The 22696-nt window shown below is 42.1% G+C and overlaps 1 protein-coding gene across 1 annotated transcript in view; it reads left to right on the top strand.

The window, feature by feature from the left end:
- DNAAF5 (dynein axonemal assembly factor 5) overlaps positions 1 to 22250 on the top strand; it is a 33721-nt gene extending 11471 nt beyond the window's left edge. Inside the window, exons 5-13 of the mRNA XM_035131635.3 lie at positions 602 to 834; positions 3295 to 3507; positions 4554 to 4697; positions 8200 to 8368; positions 9277 to 9424; positions 13999 to 14149; positions 16880 to 17027; positions 18264 to 18455; positions 21164 to 22250. Of these exons, the coding sequence (XP_034987526.3) occupies positions 602 to 834; positions 3295 to 3507; positions 4554 to 4697; positions 8200 to 8368; positions 9277 to 9424; positions 13999 to 14149; positions 16880 to 17027; positions 18264 to 18455; positions 21164 to 21309 (1544 nt within the window). The 3' untranslated portion in view covers positions 21310 to 22250. The remainder of the gene's footprint in view (positions 1 to 601; positions 835 to 3294; positions 3508 to 4553; positions 4698 to 8199; positions 8369 to 9276; positions 9425 to 13998; positions 14150 to 16879; positions 17028 to 18263; positions 18456 to 21163) is intronic.
- Positions 22251 to 22696: the final 446 nt, after the last annotated feature.

Here is a 22696-nt window from a genome sequence, read left to right as displayed (position 1 = left end):
TTTTTTAAAAAATAAAATGTTCAAAGTGGTGCACAATACATACTAATAAAAAACGAGAAGGCCTTTTGAAATACAATTTATTTAAAAACTCAAAGCTGAAAAGCTGAAAAAAGAAGCAAGCATCAAGCAGTGAAAATAAATAAATGAGAAAATAGCCTGAAATGAATAAAATGGCCTATGTAAGTGTTCTCTGCCGATCAAATAACAAAGTTTTGTTTCTTAAAAGCTTGGGCAGATTGAAAAGGACCTGGTATCTAAAAATTTAAAAGTCGGCAGTCGCAGGTCATCTCGTTTCTATGTACCACTACTTTTCAATATTACTTTGTCCATGCAAATAGTTGGGTGTGCAGGTAGAAGGTTTGGTAACAGCACCACCTATGTGAGCTGGCCCTTTCTTTTTGTGAGATTATTTCGTTTCCTTTTGATGCATTCGCAAACAAAATGTGCATAGTGCTTTGGGTATGGCTTGCGTACTCTGGTTTCATTGTAGGCATCCCTGTTGTGACTCAAGAACTTAAAAACATACAGCTGTTTCACAAGCCTTTCCCTAACCCTGAATTCTCACTCTCTCTTTTTTCTCTAATTTTTTATTTCACTCTAGTGACTCGTCCAGATCTGGGATGTCGGGAGCTGGTGGTCAGAAACATCTTCAAAATACTCCCAGGTCTCTGCCATGATATAACTGACTGGGTTGAGGGCACCAGAATAAAGGCGTCACAGCTTCTGGTTATCTTATTGCAACATGTAGAGGACCACATCACACAGCACATGGAACTCCTCCTTAGAACTCTGTACCGGGTGTGCTCAGATGAGGAAAGTAATGTGACTAGGAATGTAAGTCTGCAAATTTCAAATTCACCCCTTTTGTGAAACACGCTTTCCAGAAAGATTTCTGCTCCTCTGGGCTGACAGAGACCTGGTTTAGCACATTAATTGACTTGTCTTTGGTAAAACTAAAAAGTTGACTTAATGTTACACGCTTCATAAATATACTAAAAGTTTTCCTAATAGCTAAATGACTGTGTGTGGTTTAAATGTTAGGTTCAAACAAATTCAAAGCTTTACTTGGAACATTTATTGCAACATTTGTTTCTTGGAACATGCGTTTCTTGGAACATTTGTAAATATTTTAAGAGATAACTCAGTAGCACAGATTTCCCTTGCATTGTTTAGATTATAAGAGGGAGGGGAGGACTATTTATACGAATTTTAGCATTCCTGAAATGCTGCAGTGCATAAATATATTTGTTTCCTAGGAAAAGAAATTAATTATAATTTTTATTTTAGATTTGACTCATACTGTATCCATTCAAATTTGATTTGATTGTGTCCATTCATTTAGTTATTGATTTGTTTTTATGATATGAATAATAAAGGTGAAAAAAAATTCCGTGGAGAAATCCAGCTGGAAATTTTTTGGAAATGGTTTCCCCCCTTCATTTTAGTAAATTCTCTGCAGAGACCTTTCCACCACACATAATTGTGCTCCATGGTTGTTAACCATAGTAAACCTAGCACAACCAAGTCCTAGATAGTTTTCTTCCTGCATTGAATGTGTGGGAAGACAGTCCAGGAAGCACTTGTGGATCATCCTTGCTAGATCAGGGCAGATAGGAAACTTAAACAGGCACTCTTGAACTAAATGTATATCTCTTCGATTATACAGATCAATGGTGAGATTGTTCAAAGTATCACCTGTGGTGCTGGCCAAGTGAAGCATTAACAGCCTCTTAAAAATCATAAGCAGGAGATTAAAGTGTAAATGCTTGGGGGGATAAATTCCATTTTAAAACTATGTGCAGTTCATGCCCTTTCTAGTTAATTTCAAGTTATCTTTTTCTCCCTCTTTCTGCTGCATAATCCTCCCACAATATTAAAGTATGTGTGTTCCATGTGATACCTTTAATCGGTGTTCAGACATGGCAAGTTTGTGCTTCCTTCCTGCTGTTTTCCTTTGTCTTTGTGGAAGCAATAATTAATCCACTTTATTATTTGCAATAAAGGTAAAGGGACCCCTGACCATTAGGTCCAGTCGTGACCGACTCTGGGGTTGCGCGCTCATCTCGCATTATTCGCCGAGGGAGCCGGTGTATAGCTTCCAGGTCATGTGGCCAGCATGACAAAGCCGCTTCTGGCAAACCAGAGCAGCACATGGAAACACCGTTTACCTTCCCGCTTTAGCGGTTCCTATTTATCTACTTGCATTTTGACATGCTTTCGAACTGCTAGGTTGCCAGGAGCTGGGACCAAGCAACGGGAGCTCACCCCGTCACAGGGATTCGAACCGCCGACCTTCTGATCAGCAAGCCCTAGGCTCAGTGGTTTAACCACAGCGCCACCTGGGTCCCTACATTATTTGCAATAGGTGCCATTTAAAACCCAACCTTAAGAAAGCTTGCATGCTTATTTAGCAGCACAGCATGTGAACAGTAAAAAAGACACTCCTATGGGTAAAAATAATGCTTAAGGATCTTCTTTCCCGTTTCATAATGTTAGTAAAACTTGCAAGCAAAACTACAAATGGTAATGTTGGTGAAGAGAATATTGCATTTTTGTCCATTTCTGAAAAATTAATAATCAAATTGGATTTGAATGGCTACTCATTTGTAGTGATCCAAAGCTCGCATGTGCAGGAATGGCATGGAGAAAAAGTCTATCAATGGCTGCTAGTCACAATGGCTATATTGAACCTCTGGGATTCAGAAGCAGTATGTCTGTCAGTATCAGTTGCTGGGAGCAGCAGCAGAAGGCAACTCTTTTTGTGTTCTGCCCAAGGGCTTCCCCAAGGCATCACTTTGGCCTCTGTGGGGAGACAAGATTCCAGCTGGTTGGGATTCTGGTCTGATCTAGTAGGCTTCTTCTTTCATTCTTAGGACTTGCCATTCTTCCTCGCTGAAAAGTAAAAAGTTGGGCTCAATTTGAGGCATCGCTCCAAACCATGGTTAAGGAAGCTTACTATGGTCTGGCATGGTATCTGAATTGACAGATCGTGGTTTGTAAGCCATCAATATGCTATTTGCCATGATGCCTGTTTGAGAGGTTGGTGCTGACAGAAGGCATCTGAGCACTCGTTTTGAGCTTCTTTGATACATGTCAAGAAAACTTTGTCATCCATAAAATTGTGAGTGAAAGAGTGGAAAGGCCTACAAGGCAATTTCTGAAGCATTTTTTAAAAAATGAGCAAAGGCAAGCAAGCTGGCACCCTCGGTTTTTGTTTTTAAAATGGCCACGTTGAAATTGTTTGGTCCTTTGCCTCTCATAATCTGGGCAACGTGTTTGTGTTCCCTTTCATAGTGTGTGAATGCAGCAGAGCTGATTGGCGCCTTTGTCAGCCCAGCGGTATCTCTGAAGTTAATCACGTCTGACCTTGAAAAAGCGCCTATGCCATCCTACCTCATGGTTCTAGCGGCAGTTATAAGGGGTTCGCCAAGGAAAGTCTTGCAGCCTCATTTGGTGTACCTTGCTAGCACACTGGCCTGCCCTGAAATAAGACAGCGGTCTGAAGAGGTAAGGAGAATGCAATTATAGACAGTGTCCAGATCCTGTAAGTCTTTGTAAGTCTTGTCTCAGATAGTTCCTTAGGTTTGATGCATTGCATTGCATTGCATTGCATTACATTACATTACATTACATTACATTACATTACATTACATTACATAGCGCCCTTCATCCCCAACCATTTTTAGGGCAGCTTTGGTAACAGTAATCAGAATCATCAAGGTGGAAGGGACCCCTAGGGTCATCTAGTCCAACCCCAGTCCATTCTCAGCTAAAGCATCCATGACAGATGGCTATCCAACCTCTGCTTAAAAACCTCCAATGAAGGAGAGACCACAACATCCCAAGGGAGTTTGTTGCACTGTCAAAGAGCTCTTACTGTCTGAAAGTTATTCCTGATGTTTAAGTGGAAGTTGTAACTTGAATCCATTGGTTCAGGTCCTAGCCTCTGGAGCAGGGGAAAGCAAACTGGTTCCTTCTTTCATTTGACAGCCCTTTAGATATCAGAAGATGGCTATCATATCTCCTCTCAGCCTCCTCTTTCCCAGGCTAAACATACCCAGCTCCTTCAACCGTTCCTCATAAGGCTTGGTTTCCAGACCCTTGATCATCTTAGTTGCCCTTCCTTGCACACATTCAGCTTGTCAATATCTTTCTTAAACTGTGGCATCTAGAACTGCAGACAGTACTCCAGGTGCGGTCTGACCAAGGAAGAACAGAGCATGACTATTACTTCCCATGATTGGGAAACTATACTTGTGTTGATGCAGCCTAGAATAGCATTAGCTTTTTTTGCTGCTGCATCACACTCATGATTCATGTTAAGCTTGTGGTCCACTAAGACTCCGATGTCTTTTTCACATAATGATTGTTTCCTGTTGTGTTTTCATGGCCATTGGCCACAGTGATTAGCATAGTTGTAACTATGGGAGAAAACAGGCTTTCATCACCATCATGAAATAGCATGGATATGGCCATGTGACTTAAGGCGGAGCAACGCAAGAATGTCAACAATTGCCTTGTGGAAGCATTTCCTTTCTCTTCATATTTGGTAGGTCTTTTACATGGAGCAGCTGCTTTGCTGTGTGGAAGCGCTCATTGATGTATGCCAAGAGGACTGTAAAGAAGTAAGCCTTCAGCTAACGAAGGTTTTGGTAACGATAACGGCAATACCAACTTCTGGGCCCTTGCATGTGAAGGTAACCTTGACAGAACCACTGCTGTATGGTCCTGTGTTTTGTTTTTGTTTGGTTCCTTAAGTCAAATGCCATTGAACTTACTGGTTCTTTCCAGGTGTGGCATCTTCAGACTCTCGCAAGTGAGCAGAAAAGACTAAAAATAAAGCAGTCTGAAAAATAGAAAAATAAAAATTACTGCCTGAAAAGGTACTAAGTACGGGGTCAGCATGGTTAAGCCTGTGCACCATATTTGGCCTGCCAGAGCTGGCCCTTTATCCTCAGGACATTGAACCTGTCATCATCCAGGTGTTGTCGGATTCTACCTACCATCAGCACCTACCAGCATAGCGAATGGTCATGCACCAGCACCATTTGGAAGGGTCTGCACAGGCTTCCCTGCTTTAGCCCATGAAGCTTTGTAGTGTCCCCAAGTGATGATAAAACAGAAAAGGCAGAGCTGCCTTGCACCAAATTCTGTCGGTGGTACAATTTGGTTTTGTCTACCTGATGGCAGCTCTCCAAGATCCTCAGCAGGGCCTTTCCCAAACTGGACACCTAAAATCCTTGTAGTGGAGGTTTCAGGGATTGAATTGGGGAACGTTCTGCATGCGAATCGTGTGCACTATCACCAAGCTGTGTCCGTTCTTATAAGCCGCCAGACAAAAAGCTGAAAACCAAGACCTTTTTAATTACCCTCACTAATTACGCAGTGTACCATGTTTCACGGCAGGATTTCAGAGTACTATCTGAGCTTCATTATAAAACCTTTATTTGGAACTTCCCCGAAGGGAAAAGATTATCCATAAAGAAATGGTCTCAAAGGGTGGATTTGTTTTAATCTCTTGGAGCTAGCATTGTGGAAAAAAGACCCAAGCGTGTGGGTTTTTTTTTTTTGCAAAACTGCTGCAGAAGGGGTGATCTTAGCTAAAAAATAAGAGGGGGGGGGAAGCAACCACGAACCTGCAAGTCAGAGCAAACCCAAAATATATTTTGTACAGGGAATATGTTGGTCTAGGTATTCTTCAGCCTAAGGTTATGCATTCTCTCAAAACCGTAAAGAAATAAGCTGCTAATGATACTAGTCTTTTTTGTGCCAATTGCGATAACTCAGAATATGGGTTTTTTTAAAAGTTTTCTTTCTGTGCTTAGTCAAAGGATACAGCAATGTCTTTTCAGTAGCTGCCCTTTTCACCTCCACACCCATCCTAAGTTTAAAAATGTTTCAGTCATTATTTAAAATCGGAGGCAACAGCCAAAGATGCCTTTGATAAAGGCTGGCCTTTTTTCCTCCTGATGGCTATCTCCGAACCATAAATCACTTTCTTCCCAAGTCGGATGCCAAATAAATCAGGCGGCCATCTTTTCATAGTAGCTCTTTGGTGGCCCAAGCAAGCTTTGTTGCCAGACTTGCTTCTTCATTGACTTCTTCATAATGACTGTTTTACTTCCTGTACTGTTGCTCTAGGCATGATAATCTCAGCTGGTATTTATGGCCCTTGTCACTGACAAGCAACTTCCAAAAAAGTCATAATTTTGAAAGTTAGTTTCAAAACTGTAAATGTAATAATTTTGCATTACCTTTATACACAAAAGCTAGAAAGAATACTTAGAGGTATGGAGTCATGGCGCTTGTACAAAGTCACAGGAATATCGTTTTGCAGTGGGGGGGGGGCTGTTTGGATTTATTTTAAAAGAATAAATTCCTGAACAACGTGATTTTGAAGAAAAATGGGTTGTCTAGACAAGTTTGAAGAAAATGTTCAGTGCTGATAGCATCCAAATGCTATCCTTTGAGAAGCATGTCCTTTGAGAAAATTGAGACTTTGTCCTGGTGAACAGTACATTCATTGAACCTTAAGGACTTCACCTTTCTGCTTAATATCTTTGTTGTTGTTGTTGAGAAAATCCTGAAAATGGATGATGCATACTTTATTATCCAAGCAGTGCTCCCCAGATATAGTTGCTTTTGCAGCCTGAAGCCAAGGCTCCCAGAGATAGGCAGATGTGCTCAGTTTGCTTAATGTTCCCAGTGCAAGACCAGTGCAGGGAAGAGAGGTCCTGGTTGTTGCAGGGGTGTTGGAACTGACTTTCTAAAGAAGCTGGAAGAAAGAGGTCAAAGTGGCAGTTGAACTGAGGAGAAGAGGAATCTAAGAAGTGTTCAAAGCTGGAGCAGCAGTCTAAGAAGAATTGACAGAGTGATTAAGCAGGCAGTTGGATATGGGATTTTCTTTTGTTGTTACTATTATAATATAATATTTATTATATTATATTGTCCTTGCCGACAAAGGTCCGTATAGTTAAAGCTATGGTTTTCCCAGTAGTGATGTATGGAAGTGAGAGCTGTACCATAAATAAGGCTGATCGCCGAAGAATTGATGCTTTTGAATTATGGTGCTGGAGGAGACTCTTGAGAGTCCCGTGGACTGCAAGAAGATCAAACCTATCCATTCTGAAGGAAATCAGCCCTGAGTGCTCACTGGAAGGAAGCTGAGGCTCCAATACTTTGGCCACCTCATGAGAAGAGAAGACTCCCTGGAAAACACCCTGATGTTGGGAAAGATTGAGGGCACAAGGAGAAGGGGACGACAGAGGACGAGATGGTTGAACAGTGTTCTCGAAGCTACGAACATGAGTCTGACCAAACTGCGGGAGGCAGTGGAAGACAGGAGTGCCTGGCGTGCTATGGTCCATGGGGTCACGAAGAGTCAGACACGACTAAACAAATTATATTTCTTACCTGCCCTTCGTCAGCAGGTCCCAAGGCAGGTTACAACAATCTAGGCACACCAGAGTCAAGATGAGATATCGGAGCATATAAATGGGCTGCAGAAGGTTAGATTAAAAAAATTAAACAGTTGTGTCTTGAAGGCAGACAAACTGATCACTTAAAAAGGTGGCTGTTTAAAGGACCATTTCATGTGTGGCATGATCTGAAAAACATAGCTAAACGCTCTTTGTAGTCAGCTGGTGTGAGGGACAGGGGATATCGGGAGGTCCCTCCCATCTTGAGCTCCAGCCCATCTCCGAGCGCTGGGGAAAGCAGGGAGAGTTCCAACTCAAGTGGAGAAGCAGGAAGTGGTGTCCGAGGCTCAGGCAAGGTAGCAGAGCCACTGCCCAAGGTGGGACAGGAAGGGGGGAGCAAGGGGGGAAGGCCAATCCCACCGACTCCGGAATTGCGCAAGAAACGTCGTGGGAAGAGGCTGGGTCTCCCCAAGCTTTTATGCTGGAGGAGAACGCGCCAACCTCCATTCGGAGGTACTGAAGAAGACTGATAAGATGTGTCAATCTCTGTAAATAGCACTGCCTTTAGCACTGTAAATACACAGCACCAATAAAAGAATAAAATGCAGAGCTGTGTGGAGTCGTTACTCTGAAGTAGCCCAGCCAGGCCACTGTGACAGCTGGTTAAAAATAAATAAATCATATTTTCATTGTTTTTAACAGCCCGTTGCGTGAGGATTCACACAGTGAGCTGGTTAAAACCAACACTTCCTAAACTTTTTTTTTGTCTCCCCCCCACCAGTTAGAAGAGGCAATGGATGCATTGGCTCAGGTGCAGCACTTGGAGAGTGCTGTTGGCCTTTATCAACAACATATATCTCAACTTATGGAATGGGTATCCTTAACTCATGATCGTTGGACCTGCTTCTCTCCAGAATTACTACAGTTTGATGTGATTGCCACTCATTCAGGTAATGTGGACTTAGCAGAGTTGGTATGAATGTCAATGGTAATGGGAGAACACAATAATTCCAAAAGGATTGAAGCCTCTAAAGTGACAGGGATAACATAGGCTTAATGCAAATACAGAATTCCCCACCTTTTAACCATGATTAAGAGGTCACTAGCAGCTGTAAGCTTCCATCTCCCTTCGATTGTGCATATTTCCCTCTTATCTTTTCTTTTGAATTTTTTCCATGGGGCAGTATTGCATCAGGACCAATGTTCATGCTAACCTTGGTTTGCTTCAAACTGGTGTTTGCAACCTCAGGTTTAAGTAGGTTCACAAATTCTGGCACATTGGAGTTTGTGTATGTTTCCCAGGCCTTGTCTTTCCAAAATCCAAAAGAAAAAGTGTTTTGCTCTTTTTGGCTTTCTTCCATTTCAAGAGGGAAGAGTTTAAATTATTTTACAGCTTTTGTTTGTCTTCAGAGCTAAGCCTTTTGATGCAAGGTATACCGTAAAGGTAAAGGGATCCCTGACCATTAGGCCCAGTCGTGACTGACTCAGGTTGCGGCGCTCATCTCGCATTATTGGCCGAGGGAACCGGCGTACAGCTTCCAGGTCATGTGGCCAGCATGACAAAGCTGCTCCTGGCGAACCAGAGCAGTACACGGAAACGCCGTTTACCTTTCCGCTGTGGCAGTATCTATTTATCTACTTGCACTTGGATGTGCTTTCGAACTGCTAGGTTGGCAGGAGCTGGGACCGAGCAACGGGAGCTCACCCCATCGCGGGGATTCGAACCGCCAACCTTCTGATCGGCAAGCCCTAGGCTCAGTGGTTTAACCCATAGTGCCACCCGCGTCCCAAGGTATACCGTACTATACTACTAATTCCTGCTAGTACAAAACACAGTGTTTCCACTTTTATTTTTTAGGCCCCATGATAGGCAAAGTTCTTCAGGATTTTATTCTCATTCTTAAAACATGTCTTCAGACATCTAGAGATCCCAGGATGCGTCTGAAACTATTCAGTAGCTTATCCCATTTGCTTCAGAAACCAAAGGAGACCGTCAATTCTCAAGGGTAAGCACCATTCAGTTGCACATAATGGCATAAAGCATTATGTTCACAGTAAGCTATTAGCTGATTTCACTCACTTTGTTTATATCCTAGCATGGGCAACAAACCATGATCCTTGGCTTAGCATTATGTCCAAAACAGGATTGTGGCTTGCTTAACTCAAACCATGATTGGTAGGCCAAAAACAAAGTTAGCTTCAATTCATGATTTGTTCAGAGAGAGACAAACCAAAAACCCAGAGTTTGTTTCCAGTTGCTGTTTAAAGAGAAGATGCGGGTAGTGCGTGATAATGTTGATAATGCCAAGGTTGCAGGTTTGATCCCCATATGGGACAGCTGCACATTCCTGCATTGCAGGGGGGTTGACTAGATGATCCTTAGGGTCTCTTCCAACTCTGCAGTTCTTTGGTTCCTTCACAATAACACCTGCTCTCAGATGTTTCTATTCTCAATCTGTCTCATATATGGTCCCAGTCAAAGGACGTTGTTATAGCGCACTGGCACAAATTGTGTAAAAACAATATGAGATGTTCCAATAGGCCAAGTCCAGAAATGGAAAAAACAAAGGTACAATTAAAAGCTTACTGTAAACACATCTCCAGTTATGACCATAGTAACTCCATCTTGCATTATGATTTTAGAACTGTACTCATGATCGTCCATGCCTAGAAGCTTGTTGTGTAGAAAAGGGACTTCCTAAGTTTACAGGTCCTTGGATGGGAATTTTCCAGTAAGAGACCTTCCTTGTGTCTCTAGACACTTGCTTATATTGTAGAAAGCATATGTACTGCAGAGTGGATTTGACTGAAGAATGCTGTCCCCCACCTGATCTATGAATTCCCACAATGTATGGCAATAACATGTTGAAATATTATTGCATAGCGAGATTTGATTTATTTCTGGCAGCAAATGTAGACATGTGCTGGATGTATGATGGGGAAATTAGGGGAAACCCCTGAGGTAGATAAGGATTAAAGGGGTGGGGTTGGCTTTGGGGAAAAAGCAGGAGGCATTTTCAGATGCTGCTTCTGCTACTCCCGGCCTTATGCCACACATTGGACATCCTCTGAGTCTTCAAGTGCTTGGACTGGAGCCAGCCTGCAAGTCCCGACACCTGCCTAATCTCCTGGCAAGCAGCCATTTTTTGCATTGTAACCCTTGACATTCTGCAGCCTCAGGTGGAGGTTTTTTGTTTTTTTTGTGGGGTGGGCGGGAGAAGGGAAGGAGGAATTCTGAGACACTCCAGAATAAAGTGATGTCAGCGATTGTACATCAGTCTTAGTAACCAAGCTGGCCCAAAGACAAAAATAGTTTAAATTGGACTTCTTCAGGCACACATAGAAAAATCCCCAGGGCTGTTGTTAATCTGGTAAAGTGGAGGCTAGGAAATCTTAAACTGTATTAAACTATCCAGTTAATTATTATTAACTGTATTAACTGTATTAGAAATGGTCAGAATCTCCCCACCCTTCTCTTTCAGAACATTTAGAAACAAAAACAGAACTGCTTACTTTAAGAACATTCCATAAGCCAAATATAGCAGCATTTTTATGTAGGGTTGACAGTGGTTCTGTGCTTTCAACAGCTGTGGGACAGGCAAAAAATAATTAGGCATAGCTACACACACTACTATCTCCATACTGGGAAAAGCTGCACCTGTTGATTTTCCATGTTGAAGTTATTGTAACTGCAGTGCCTCTATGGAAAAAACCTTTCTTTGCAACCTTGTTTTCATGAAACATTTTTTTAAAGTCATCCAGAGGATCTGCATGAAAGGAACAGCTATAGGAGCCAATCTATCGATTTTATGAGAGCTTAATTTAAAAATGAAGTATTTGAAGGCTGCATTTCAACTTCTTTCTCGGGGGGGGGGGTGGAGTTACAGAGACTTCATGTCTCTTGTTCTAGTATCCTGCTTAAATCCACAAGATTTGCTGTTTTCAAGCACTATCTTGAGGCCTGTCTTACCCTTTGCTCTTCTGGGGGTTCTCTTCATCCATTATGGGTAAGCAATTCACGGGGGAAGGGGCATGATTTCTTCATGTTTCCACTGTTACAATCACAGTAATAGTGCTTTATTGATAATTACTAATATTGAGAGCAATTCAGGTCCCCAGTAGGGAGAGAAGGGTTCAATTTAGGTCTCATTTTGAGCAAAAGCCTGGCACATTCCCATGTTGGAACAGCTAGCACATCTTTATAGGCAGGCGTACACTTTCTTTTAACCATGCAATAGACTTTATTTTCTGGCAACTGTGTGTGTGAATGGTTCAAATTGACAGGTTGCAATGTACCTTGTTAAAGCTCTTGGGCAGATATCTCATTTTGCCGAACAATTTGGCAGTGCCATTCCTCTTTTGCCTTGAAAGATATTACCGGTAAATATAACACATTTCTAAATACATTCGTCTTCGCAGAGAGCATTCCTTTGCCAGTGAATAAGTGGCTCTGCTAAAACCCATCTTTTGTGTTTTTGACACATTTTATTTAAGGGATTAAAAGAAGCCATTACCAAAAACGTGAAGGTTCTCAGGGGTCATTTGGCATAGACCACCTCAGAGCTAAACACTGGTTTGAAATGACTTGATGGAGGAAACGGCTATATAGCTTTTAATAATACAATGTAATGTTGTCATAAATGCAATCAGTAATACATTTTTGAAAATAGAGGGGCATTCAGGCATGGTCACGTGACCACCATGTTTGTTGGCGTTTATAGAAATTGTAGGGCATTGTGGGTCTCTCTCCAATGGCAAGCTGGCTAGATGTTACACAGCTGTGTCATGTGTATGTTTTTTTTTTTTAATGTAGCCCGTAGAAAAATATAATTAAGGTCTTTTTTATGTGGCCCTTTGTCACAACAGTCACAGGGCCATTGTACCACAAAATAAAATACAACTAACACAATACAATCAATGCATTGTGGAGTCTTGGTAGCATGCAAAAAACAATCCTGAATATTGCCATGAGGCACACAGTTGGCCATTTCCCTCCAGGCAGCTGGTGTGCACATTAACTTCAAGCAATTTCTGTACGCCCATTTGGACCTTGAGTTGGTTTTGATTTGAAGATGTAAATCGTGCTTGGGAGACGTGTGCAAATCACATTTGCTGGTGGAAATCCAGTATGCGTTAGATTGTGTATCCACATGTCGTTTGCAATTCATCCGCATTGCATTGTTTTCGGTATCATGTGCATTTGAATGTGAATCCTCATTCTGGCTCAACTAGGCACATCTAAATGCCCTTTTAAAAGAGCTAATGTTAGAATGGGATGAAAGCCTGTTGAGCTGTTGGCTTTTATTTGAGCTTAGAGCTGTTTGCTGTCTTCACTACTAATTCTTAAATGCCACCTGCTGGAGGAAAAACAATACATAAGATTGGGAAATGTCTTGTGGGGGCCAACTAATAACAGTTGGTAGCCAGTAGCTGCTTGAAAATGTAGGCTCCCACCCCTTGGGTAATGAAGTTTGTGCAGCCGGTACCATGTGCATAATCAGTCATTTTACACATCACTACAAAAATGCTTTTCCAGTATTTGCCAAGGAACACACAAGATTTGATCATGCATAGGGCATCACTTGAGCATGACCACTGGGTGATAGGCAAGAAGTCAACACGTAGGCATATGGTTGCATAAATGAGCATTTAATATTAAAAGCTTTTGCCGTTTTTGTACTTTGAAAGTTCCCCAAGTGCTGCACCAAAGGTATTGACCAGTATAGGTTGGCCCTTATCTGCTGCCATAGAAACATGGCATGTCCCCATTCTGCTGCCATAGAAACATATCTGAATATCTGAAAAGTTGGTCCTGATTCTGGCCTGTATCACGGAGGAATGTTGATGCTTGAGATTAAGTTCTGAGACAGGTAAATGCTCCATGGTTAGTTCATTGTTTGAGATTGACAAGATGAATTTGTAACAATGGTAACTTCTTGTATACTGGGGCTGTGGCCTTGCTTGCTGCACTTGCCAACCCCCCTGCCATTGCCTCTCAGAGTGCCGCCATCCTTGTTTTCCTTAAACTTCTGTCATTTTTGTAAAAAAAACCTACTTTGCCCTCTCAGTGCCGCTCCCAAGCCATAGCCACTGCTGTAGTGCAAGCGATCTTCCCTGCCCTGACTTCATGGAAATCCAGGATTGTGATGCAGCACTGCAAATCCTCCAATGTGGGCTACACAACAACATTCTTAAATTTTTATTATATAGAGAAACATTAAAGCCTCTTCAAGTCAACTTGGAGTCCTTTGTTTCTGAGACACTAGAGTAAGGGGCCTATTGGGATGACAAGGAGCATACCTTGCAGAGCCTGAAGCTGAGAAAGATTTCTGCCTCTCCTCCTCCTGAAATGTTTATACAAAGTCCACTTACTTTCCTTCAAAAGAAATCTTGAGTAATGAAGTATTGTTAACATACACTGTCATCATATTAGACTCATTCTTTTTCTTTTTCATGCTTCGTTCTTCCTGTTTTGGCTATCTTGTTTTCAAGACTGAAAATGTGCTTTTTCACCCTCCCAGTCATTCCATCACGTTCACACAAAGCTTCTTATTTTGCTGCTCTTTGTTCTTGGCTTCAGGCAGTTTTGTAACTACCTTGAGATCCTGATAAAAGACATCCTGGCTCCTAATCTGCAGTGGCAAGCTGGAAGAACAGCAGCTGCCATCCGCACGACTGCTGTATCATGCCTCTGGGCTCTTATTTACAGTGAACTGCTTTCACCAGAAGAGGTAAACGTCCCCCTCCTCCCCTGACAGCCATTCTGAATATTGTCATCCAGAAATGCAAATCATCTCTGTCTTTCTATAAATCAAAGCTCTTGCCAAAATACAGCATAAGAAGACAAGTTTAGAATATGGGTTCAGCCTGAAAATTGATACTTGGGTAGCAAGCGTTTTCTCATAGGGTCACTCCTAACATAAATATTTTTGATGGCGGGGGAGGGATCTGCAATAAAAATGGCAGAAATTCTGAAACTCTTCACTTGCAAACAGGGCAGCAACTATTTGCAGGGGTGGGGAAGTATTATTAGGGAGCTGACCCCTTCTTTGAATGTCGAAGGCTTTATTTTAAAATATGTAAATTTCTAGCCTCTTTCCATGTGCTTGGAAGTCACATGCAGGCAATATTCTGTCCGATTGCTCAGTAATAAGGAAATGTGCTTGCACCTTCCAGCATTCTGTCAAATGAGAGAGCAAAGGCACTTGGCTAAGTGGCAAGTAATTGGCCCTTATCTTTAATTTTATTCAAATCCTTTAGCAAGTGACTTTAAATGCATTGCTACCTGTATTTAGATCCTTGCTGTGTCCCACTGACTTCCAAAGTCCCCCTTCAGGGTAGTTCCTTGTCCTACCCCCACAGGTCTATCTGCTTCACAAATAGTATTGATGAAATAATTTTAAAAGGTGGCCTTAGGTTTTACAATAAAAATAAAGGGTTGGAGCTGGAATAAGTTAGTCACCCCTAGGTCCCATTGAAATGAATGTGAAAAGTGAGTAATAATTAACAAATGATACTGATTTTAATGGGATTTTAATGGGAACTTGGTGCCACTAACATAGTCTGGATCCAGCCCATAGTTTTCAAAGAAAAAAATGCCCGACACTTAGATCAGTTTCTTTTAAAGTGGGCTTTAAAAGAGGATTAGACAAATTCAAGGGGTAAATTCAGCAGCTATTGCCCAAATAGCTCAATAAAAGTTTTGAGTTTTATTCAGCAGCATAGTTTTTGAGAAGCTATGCTGCTGAATATCAGTTGCTGTTAGACAACATCAGAAGTCTATTGCCTTATGGCCCTTCTTGTGGGCTCCCAGGAGACTTCTGCTTGGCCACCAAGAAAGCAATATGTTAGACTAGATAGAGAATTTTTATCAGCAGGACTTTCCTTATATTCTTTCACCATTTGCATGATCTGACACTGACCTGATCCTTGTCCTACATGCTTGCTGCCAGCTGGTACATATCTTAACTGCCCTGTAGCAGAATGAAATAGAAACATGATATAGGAGCATGAAAGGGTATGGAGGAAACCCCTGAACTGAACAAAGTGCAAGGAGAGTTATTAATTGGGAACCACACATGGTAACAGAGGTTTGTGTGGAAGATCTGGAGAATGAGAAGATGCTATGCAACAAGAAAGGAGGCAGGTGAAAGTAGGCAATGGCTGTTCAAAGGTTTGCTACAACTTGGGAAAGGAGTAACACCAAGTATTCTCTGACCTTATCTCTGATGTAGAGCTTGTGCACGAACCCTAACAATCTATATTTTTCTTTCTTTTGAGATTTGGGTGGTCTGTTACAAATGTAGTTTGACTTTTACTGTTTGTCTATATTTGGATATTGTGGCTGCTTATGGCCAAGACAATAAAACTCACTTGACTGAGAGACTAAACAGTTTGGAAGATAGCTCAGAAGATCCCTCTGGGGTGAATGCAAGACATGCACATCCTTGCATTTGTTAGAATGCAAATGTTCTTCTGCATACTTTACCCAAAAGCAGGCTGTGTTGTGTGGAGCATGGTTTGCACCCTGGTAGAATATGTGTCACACCAGTACTATAGCCATGGTCCTCTTTCTGCTTTTGTCTTAAGATTTTTTAGAAATTGAAAAGCTTAATGGTAGAGGGTATACTGTTTACAAGATGGGGTTAAGGTGCTCTTGGGTTGAAGACTGTTGGTTTAAGAGCTTAAATTTGAACATGAGCACCATCTTCTGGAATACTAAAGAAATGCTAACTTTAAATAATTCATCTCTCACTCCAAAAGTGTGCTGGGGGCGGCAGCCATGTCATATGTTCATTGGAGTTGCTTCTCTAGCTTTCAAAATAGGTGCCTAATTCCCTGAAATATTTGAATTGTGTTTTCAAAAACCCCACAGAGCTGATACGGCAGATACACAGAAAATGAAAAAGCCATGAGGACATGGCTGGGATCCAGAGGGTTAGGCACAGCAAACGGGTGTGCATGTGCCCAGGGGGACTTCCCCCACTACCTTTCTCTGATGCCAGTGCCATATCACAAACTGCTTTTGATAGTTTCAAAAGCAGTTTGCCACATCATAGTTTGATGAGTTCTCTATGTGTGTCTGCTTCTGTATAGGAAACACAAACTCATCATAACCTCCTCTTAGGGCCGGGCAGTTCATATTTTCACCTGGCCATTTTTATTATATCTGCCGTAAATTTAATTAAACAAGCCAAAAGGGTAAAGCAATTGAGAACAAGCTATGTGAATGCACATTCTCTCTCAGGAGCAAATCCCCACAAGCCGAGCTGTTTACTGTGAGCCAAGAAGACAATGCTTCTCTTAAGAGATTTACTTTATTAGCATCTGTCCCTGTCCTTGGCATTTGCCTGCGTCCTGCAGATGTCAGTGAATATAATAGCAGACAATAACAGAAATAGAACTGGTTGTAACTGCAGTCCCCTTTTCTTAAGCTGGCGGTTCCTTTCCTTGGTTTTTAGATGCTGAAAGTTGAAGATGTGCTGATGCCCAAAATAGTTGCCACACTGGAAGAAGATTCCAAAATGACACGCTTAATGTCTTGTCGAATAATCAACATTTTTCTAGATGGTTGCATAAAACAATTTGAACTCAGCAAAATTTATCCAGGTATGATAGCTATTGGTGGTGGTGGCCAGTCTTTCTGACTTCTGTTGTTTGAGAATGTGCCCCTCAAGTTCACAGGTATGTGCCTTGGTATGTTTTACCTTCTAGCCTGCTAAACTGTGGAGCAGGAGAGTGCAGGACAGTCTGAGTGGAGAGTGGACCTGACTGGTTACCATAGCCAGACCCATGGGCATGTACAGATGTGAAGAGGCCCTCTTACCCTCTGCTACTTGTACCACCCATGTCAAAGTTTGCCCATCTAGTTTACATGGTGTGTTTCTTTTTTAAAAAATGAATACTCACAGGGTTAAAACTAATTTCAAATTTACACAGTGACAGCTGACACAAGAACACTGATTTCTTACATTAACAGCTCATCTTACTTTTGGGGAAGCTGAACATAGCACAGGCGGGGTTCCTCTATGGTTTCTCCCATAGGCACTGACCAGGCCTGGGCTGATTAGCTCCAGCAAGGTTTTTGCATCGTGTGGCTATGCCCTGAGCCACTTGCAGTTTGATGAGAGTCGGAGCAAGTACTGCTGCTGACCATTGCAGGTTGAAATGATGTAAAACGTGATCTCTGTGCAAACTTGTATGGAGAACAGAAACAAGTGGTTCACAACATATGAAGGTGCCTTTTTAAAGCAATGGCTCTGTCGGGTTATATTTTTGAACATAATTGAGCCAAAAAAGGGGGGGGCCGCAATGTAATCTGCTAACCACAGGCAACAATCATTGTTTTGCTGGGAAGGACAGATCAGTATGAAGAGGAGCAATTGGGAAACCTGTGCTCCCTCAAATATTGTTAAGCTCCATTTGTCATCAGCCACAGGCAGCATGGCCAGCAGTTGAGGATGCGAGTCCAACAGAACCTGGAGATGCACAACAGGTGCCCAGACCTGGCATAGAATCTCCTTACCTTTTCATTTTTATTCAGGAAGTCAGTTGAAGAAAAGACATTTTCACGTTGCTTTATTGTGTTAATTTTATTGGATGGAATGTTTTTAATTGGTGTGTGTGTGTGTGTGTGTGTGTGTGTGTGAGAGAGAGAGAGAGAGAGAGAGAGAGAGAGAGAGAGAGAGAGAGAGAGAGACTACTAGATTCTAGTCAGCAGAGTGTAAATTTTAGGAACAAAATAAGTTCCCCATCTCTTTGCAACATAATTTCCATTTGTTACTTAATATGGCATAGTGTCCATATACTGTAGTAAACTTTTGGTGCTGCTGTATCATTTTTCAGAACTCCTAAAGCGTTTGGATGATTCATCGCATGAGGTCCGACTAGCAGCTGCCAATGCCTTGCTCAGCTGGTTCAAATGTATAAACAATGATGAAAAGAAAGTCCTATTAAAAACCAGCATTGAGTTCCTATATCAAGAACTGTTAGTTCACCTGGATGACCCTGACCAGAATATCCAGTCTGCTGTCTTAGGTAAGCCTTTGAATGAGTTGTCGCTTTGATGGTTTTTTAAAAAGTTGGATTAAGCATCTACCCTGTTTCTCATATTTTAAGACATACCCATAAAATAAGCCATAGCAGGATTTTTAAGCATTCAAGGAATATAAGCCATACCCCGAAAATAAGACATAGTGATAGGTGCAGCAGCAATGCCGGCCGCGGCAGGAGGAGGAAAAAAAATAAGACATCCCTTGAAAATAAGCCATAGTGTGTTTTTTTGAGGAAAAAATGAATATAAGACATGTCTTATAATATGAGAAACACGGTATTTTCTGGGGCAGTAGTAGCTTTGACACCAAATGAGGATCAGAAAAGAGAGGGTTGGGTGGAGGAGAGTGCTCTGGCAATGTGAAATATCTTAAGTGCTTGTGGGAAATCATGTTCTGTGTGAAAGGTGGTCAGCTTTGAGAAGGTAAGGTGTTTGCTAGGGCAGCAAGTATCAAAGGAAGGGACTTGGAAGGAACTGGAGAGGAAGGGATGAAGGAGGTTGTCTTTCCAAAGGCACAGATATAAGAGTCCTGCTTATACTAATTATAAGTAATTTATGAATAAATGTACACATGGATGCCTGAGGTAGGTGTGAAGAACCCTACAAAATATGAGTTTACACTTTCCTTGTAAATTTGGACTAAACTGTCTAATGTCCCTTTTTATTTGTTTGACTTGTCTGTGTTAGGAGTTGTTGTTGTTTAGTCGTTTAGTCGTGTCCGACTCTTCGTGACCCCATGGACCATAGCACGCCAGGCACTCCTGTCTTGCACTGCCTCCCGCAGTTTGGTCAAACTCATGTTCGTAGCTTCGAGAACACTGTCCAACCATCTTGTCCTCTGACGTCCCCTTCTCCTAGTGCCCTCAATCTTTCCCAACATCAGGGTCTTTTCCAAGGATTCTTCTCTTCTCATGAGGTGGCCAAAGTATTGGAGCCTCAGCTTCACGATCTGTCCTTCCAGGGAGCACTCAGGGCTGATTTCCTTCAGAATGGATAGGTTTGATCTTCTAGCAGTCCATGGGACTCTCAAGAGTCTCCTCCAGCACCATAATTCAAAAGCATCAATTCTTCGGCGATCAGCCTTCTTTATGGTCCAGCTCTCACTTCCATACATCACTACTGGGAAAACCATAGCTTTAACTATACGGACCTTTGTCGGCAAGGTGATGCCTCTGCTTTTTAAGATGCTGTCTAGGTTTGTCATTGCTTTTCTCCCAAGAAGCAGGCGTCTTTTAATTTCGTGACTGCTGTCACCATCTGCAGTGATCAAGGAGCCCAAGAAAGTAAAATCTCTCACTGCCTCCATTTCTTCCCCTTCTATTTGCCAGGAGGTGATGGGACCAGTGGCCATGATCTTGGTTTTTTTGATGTTGAGCTTCAGACCATATTTTGCGCTCTCCTCTTTCACCCTCATTAAAAGGTTCTTTAATTCCTCCTCGCTTTCTGCCATCAAGGTTGTGTCATCTGCATATCTGAGGTTGTTGATATTTCTTCCGGCAATCTTAATTCCGGTTTGGGATTCATCTAGTCCAGCCTTTCGCATGATGAATTCTGCATATAAGTTAAATAAGCAGGGAGACAATATACAACCTTGTCGTACTCCTTTCCCAATTTTGAACCAATCAGTTGTTCCATATCCAGTTCTAACTGTAGTTTCTTGTCCCACATAGAGATTTCTCAGGAGACAGATGAGGTGATCAGGCACTCCCATTTCTTTAAGAACTTGCCATAGTTTGCTGTGGTCGACACAGTCAAAGGCTTTTGCATAGTCAATGAAGCAGAAGTAGACGTTTTTCTGGAACTCTCTAGCTTTCTCCATAATCCAGCGCATGTTTGCTATTTGGTCTCTGGTTCCTCTGCCCTTTCGAAATCCAGCTTGCACTTCTGGGAGTTCTCGATCCACATACTGCCTAAGCCTGCCTTGTAGAATTTTAAGCATAACCTTGCTAGCGTGTGAAATGAGCGCAATTGTGCGGTAGTTGGAGCATTCTTTGGCACTGCCCTTCTTTGGAATTGGGATGGAGACTGATCTTCTCCAATCCTCTGGCCATTGCTGAGTTTTCCAAACTTGCTGGCATATTGGGTGTAGCACCTTAACAGCATCATCTTTTAAAATTTTAAATAGTTCAGCTGGAATATCATCACTTCCACTGGCCTTGTTATTAGCAGTGCTTTCAGTGTTAGGAGTAGCTTCACCAATTGTTGTGGAGGGTTTTACTACTGTTGTTGGGAAAATAATTTCTGTAACTGAAGCATGCAACCTTAGGCTCAAATTGCACTGAGTTCTTCTTGCAGGTGCGCCAGTGTATTAATACAGCAAGACTTTCCTCCATTTCAGTGGAGGAAGCAGCTTTTTTGCACAAAATATTCAAATTGGTGTGTATATGGGGCTCTTGTGTCGGCTGCATAAAAATAAACAGGAATCCATGGAGGCATCTTTTTTTTTCCCTGAAAAAACCCCAGGAGGATTTTGGGTTATTTTTGCAACACAGGGAGAAACAATGAAAGTACTTCAAGTTCATGTGCTTTTAAAAGTTTTGTACTGTATTTATATTTGGTATGATCAGCTTCATATTGTTTCTGAAAAAAATGCATGCTTTTAAAGCTAAGAATGCTCCTGTGTTTTTGGCAAACAGTAGGGAGTGAAGGACAAGCTGTTTTTGGTAACTGTATATAAACTTGTGTTTTGCAGATATTTTGAAAGAAGGAGGTGTTCTCTATCCAGATAGCTTGGCAAAAGAAATTGAAGCAGTTGTGCACAAACATCGCTCTCCAGCCTACTGTGATCAGTTGCTGCTGCACATTGAATCAACGGGCTGGAGATACTCAGAATCATAAATGCCTTTGTGGGCTGTGACTTCTCATTTGTACCATACAATGTTGACACATCAATAAATGGAGAAGTTTCAGCTGCCAAATTCATGCACAGATATAAATAAAAACTCTTACAGGCAATATATTTTTAACTTTTTTAACAGAAAAAAACCTTGAAAAGACAAATGTGTGAATAAGAGCTGCTTTGTTTTTCATATTGTTGCAAATCCCACATCTAACATCTCTGCAGTGAACCTTAGACCACTGAATGATGTTACAATGTGTCACTCAGCTGTGTATTATACAAGTTACCATGCAGTTTGTAAGATCTGTATGACACAAAATGAAGATCTGGAGACATTTAAAGGTTTACCAAGCAATAGAATTCTTTTTTAAAAAACCTTGATAAGTTCTTTGAAAGTATGAAGCATTTAGACCCCAACCTAGACACTCATCACTGCAAGGAGGAGTGGCTGTCTTCATTTGAATTAAGACTGAATGTGTCTGGCCATGACAACATGCATACATTGCAGGAAGAGCAGGAAAGTGCAATAGCCTTTCACTTAAATTTAGATTACCACATTTCTGGTAAATACCCAATATCCTGGGCATGTATCATTATATTGCTTTGGATTACTATGTGATGAGTGTGTAAATTGGGGAGTCTTAACTATAGATGGGGTTTGGTAAGGAATGAATGAATTATAGATAATAATTACATTATTTGCATTTATCTCTGGATATTCATTATAGTTTGGTTTGTTGCCATTTTTCTTTTGTTCCATGTCTAAGTGCCTTTATTAAATGAACCACTGTTTTTTCTTCATTGGTTGGGCTGCAAGTAACTGAACTCCCATTGCAAATAACTGGTCTCATGTTAGCTTACAGTGCCCAGTTTGGATGAAATGTTTAATGTATGTCATTTGGTTTTTTTTGATACTTTACCATAAAATGCATCACATGTGTCCCTGTTCTTTGTGTGTGTGTGTATCCTATATAACAAAGTCCAAATTTCTCTGCGTCCAGTCCCTGTGTCCCTGGGTTTGCGCTACTGCGCATGTGCCCCACAGACAGCCGTTGGGACTTGGAACACAGAGGCACTTGGATGCCACGGTGGCGGCTGCCGCGGCCGACGCAACCATGACGCCCCCTGCGGCCGCTGCGCGGCCCGACGACGAGGAGCCCGGTCCGGCTCCCGCAGCCGCCGCGGCCCTGGAGCCCAATGCCGCCATCTTGGGCCGCCTCTGCCTCCTCCGCCTCCTCCTCACAACTCTCCCTGGCCCGTGAGAGGAGCGGCTTTACTTGCGTTCTCGGCGCGCCCCGCAGCCGAGCACAGAGAGGGAGGGAAGGCCGCGGCCCCACCGCTCCTCTCACATACGGTATGTTCTAGCGCCCGTTGGCCCGTGAGAGG

The sequence above is a fragment of the Zootoca vivipara genome, chromosome 13, assembly GCF_965207765.1.
Source record: "Zootoca vivipara chromosome 13, rZooViv2.hap1.1, whole genome shotgun sequence".
NCBI lineage: Eukaryota > Metazoa > Chordata > Lepidosauria > Squamata > Lacertidae > Zootoca > Zootoca vivipara.
Note: the sequence above shows the minus strand (reverse complement) of the source record. Positions and strands in the feature narration are given on the sequence as shown.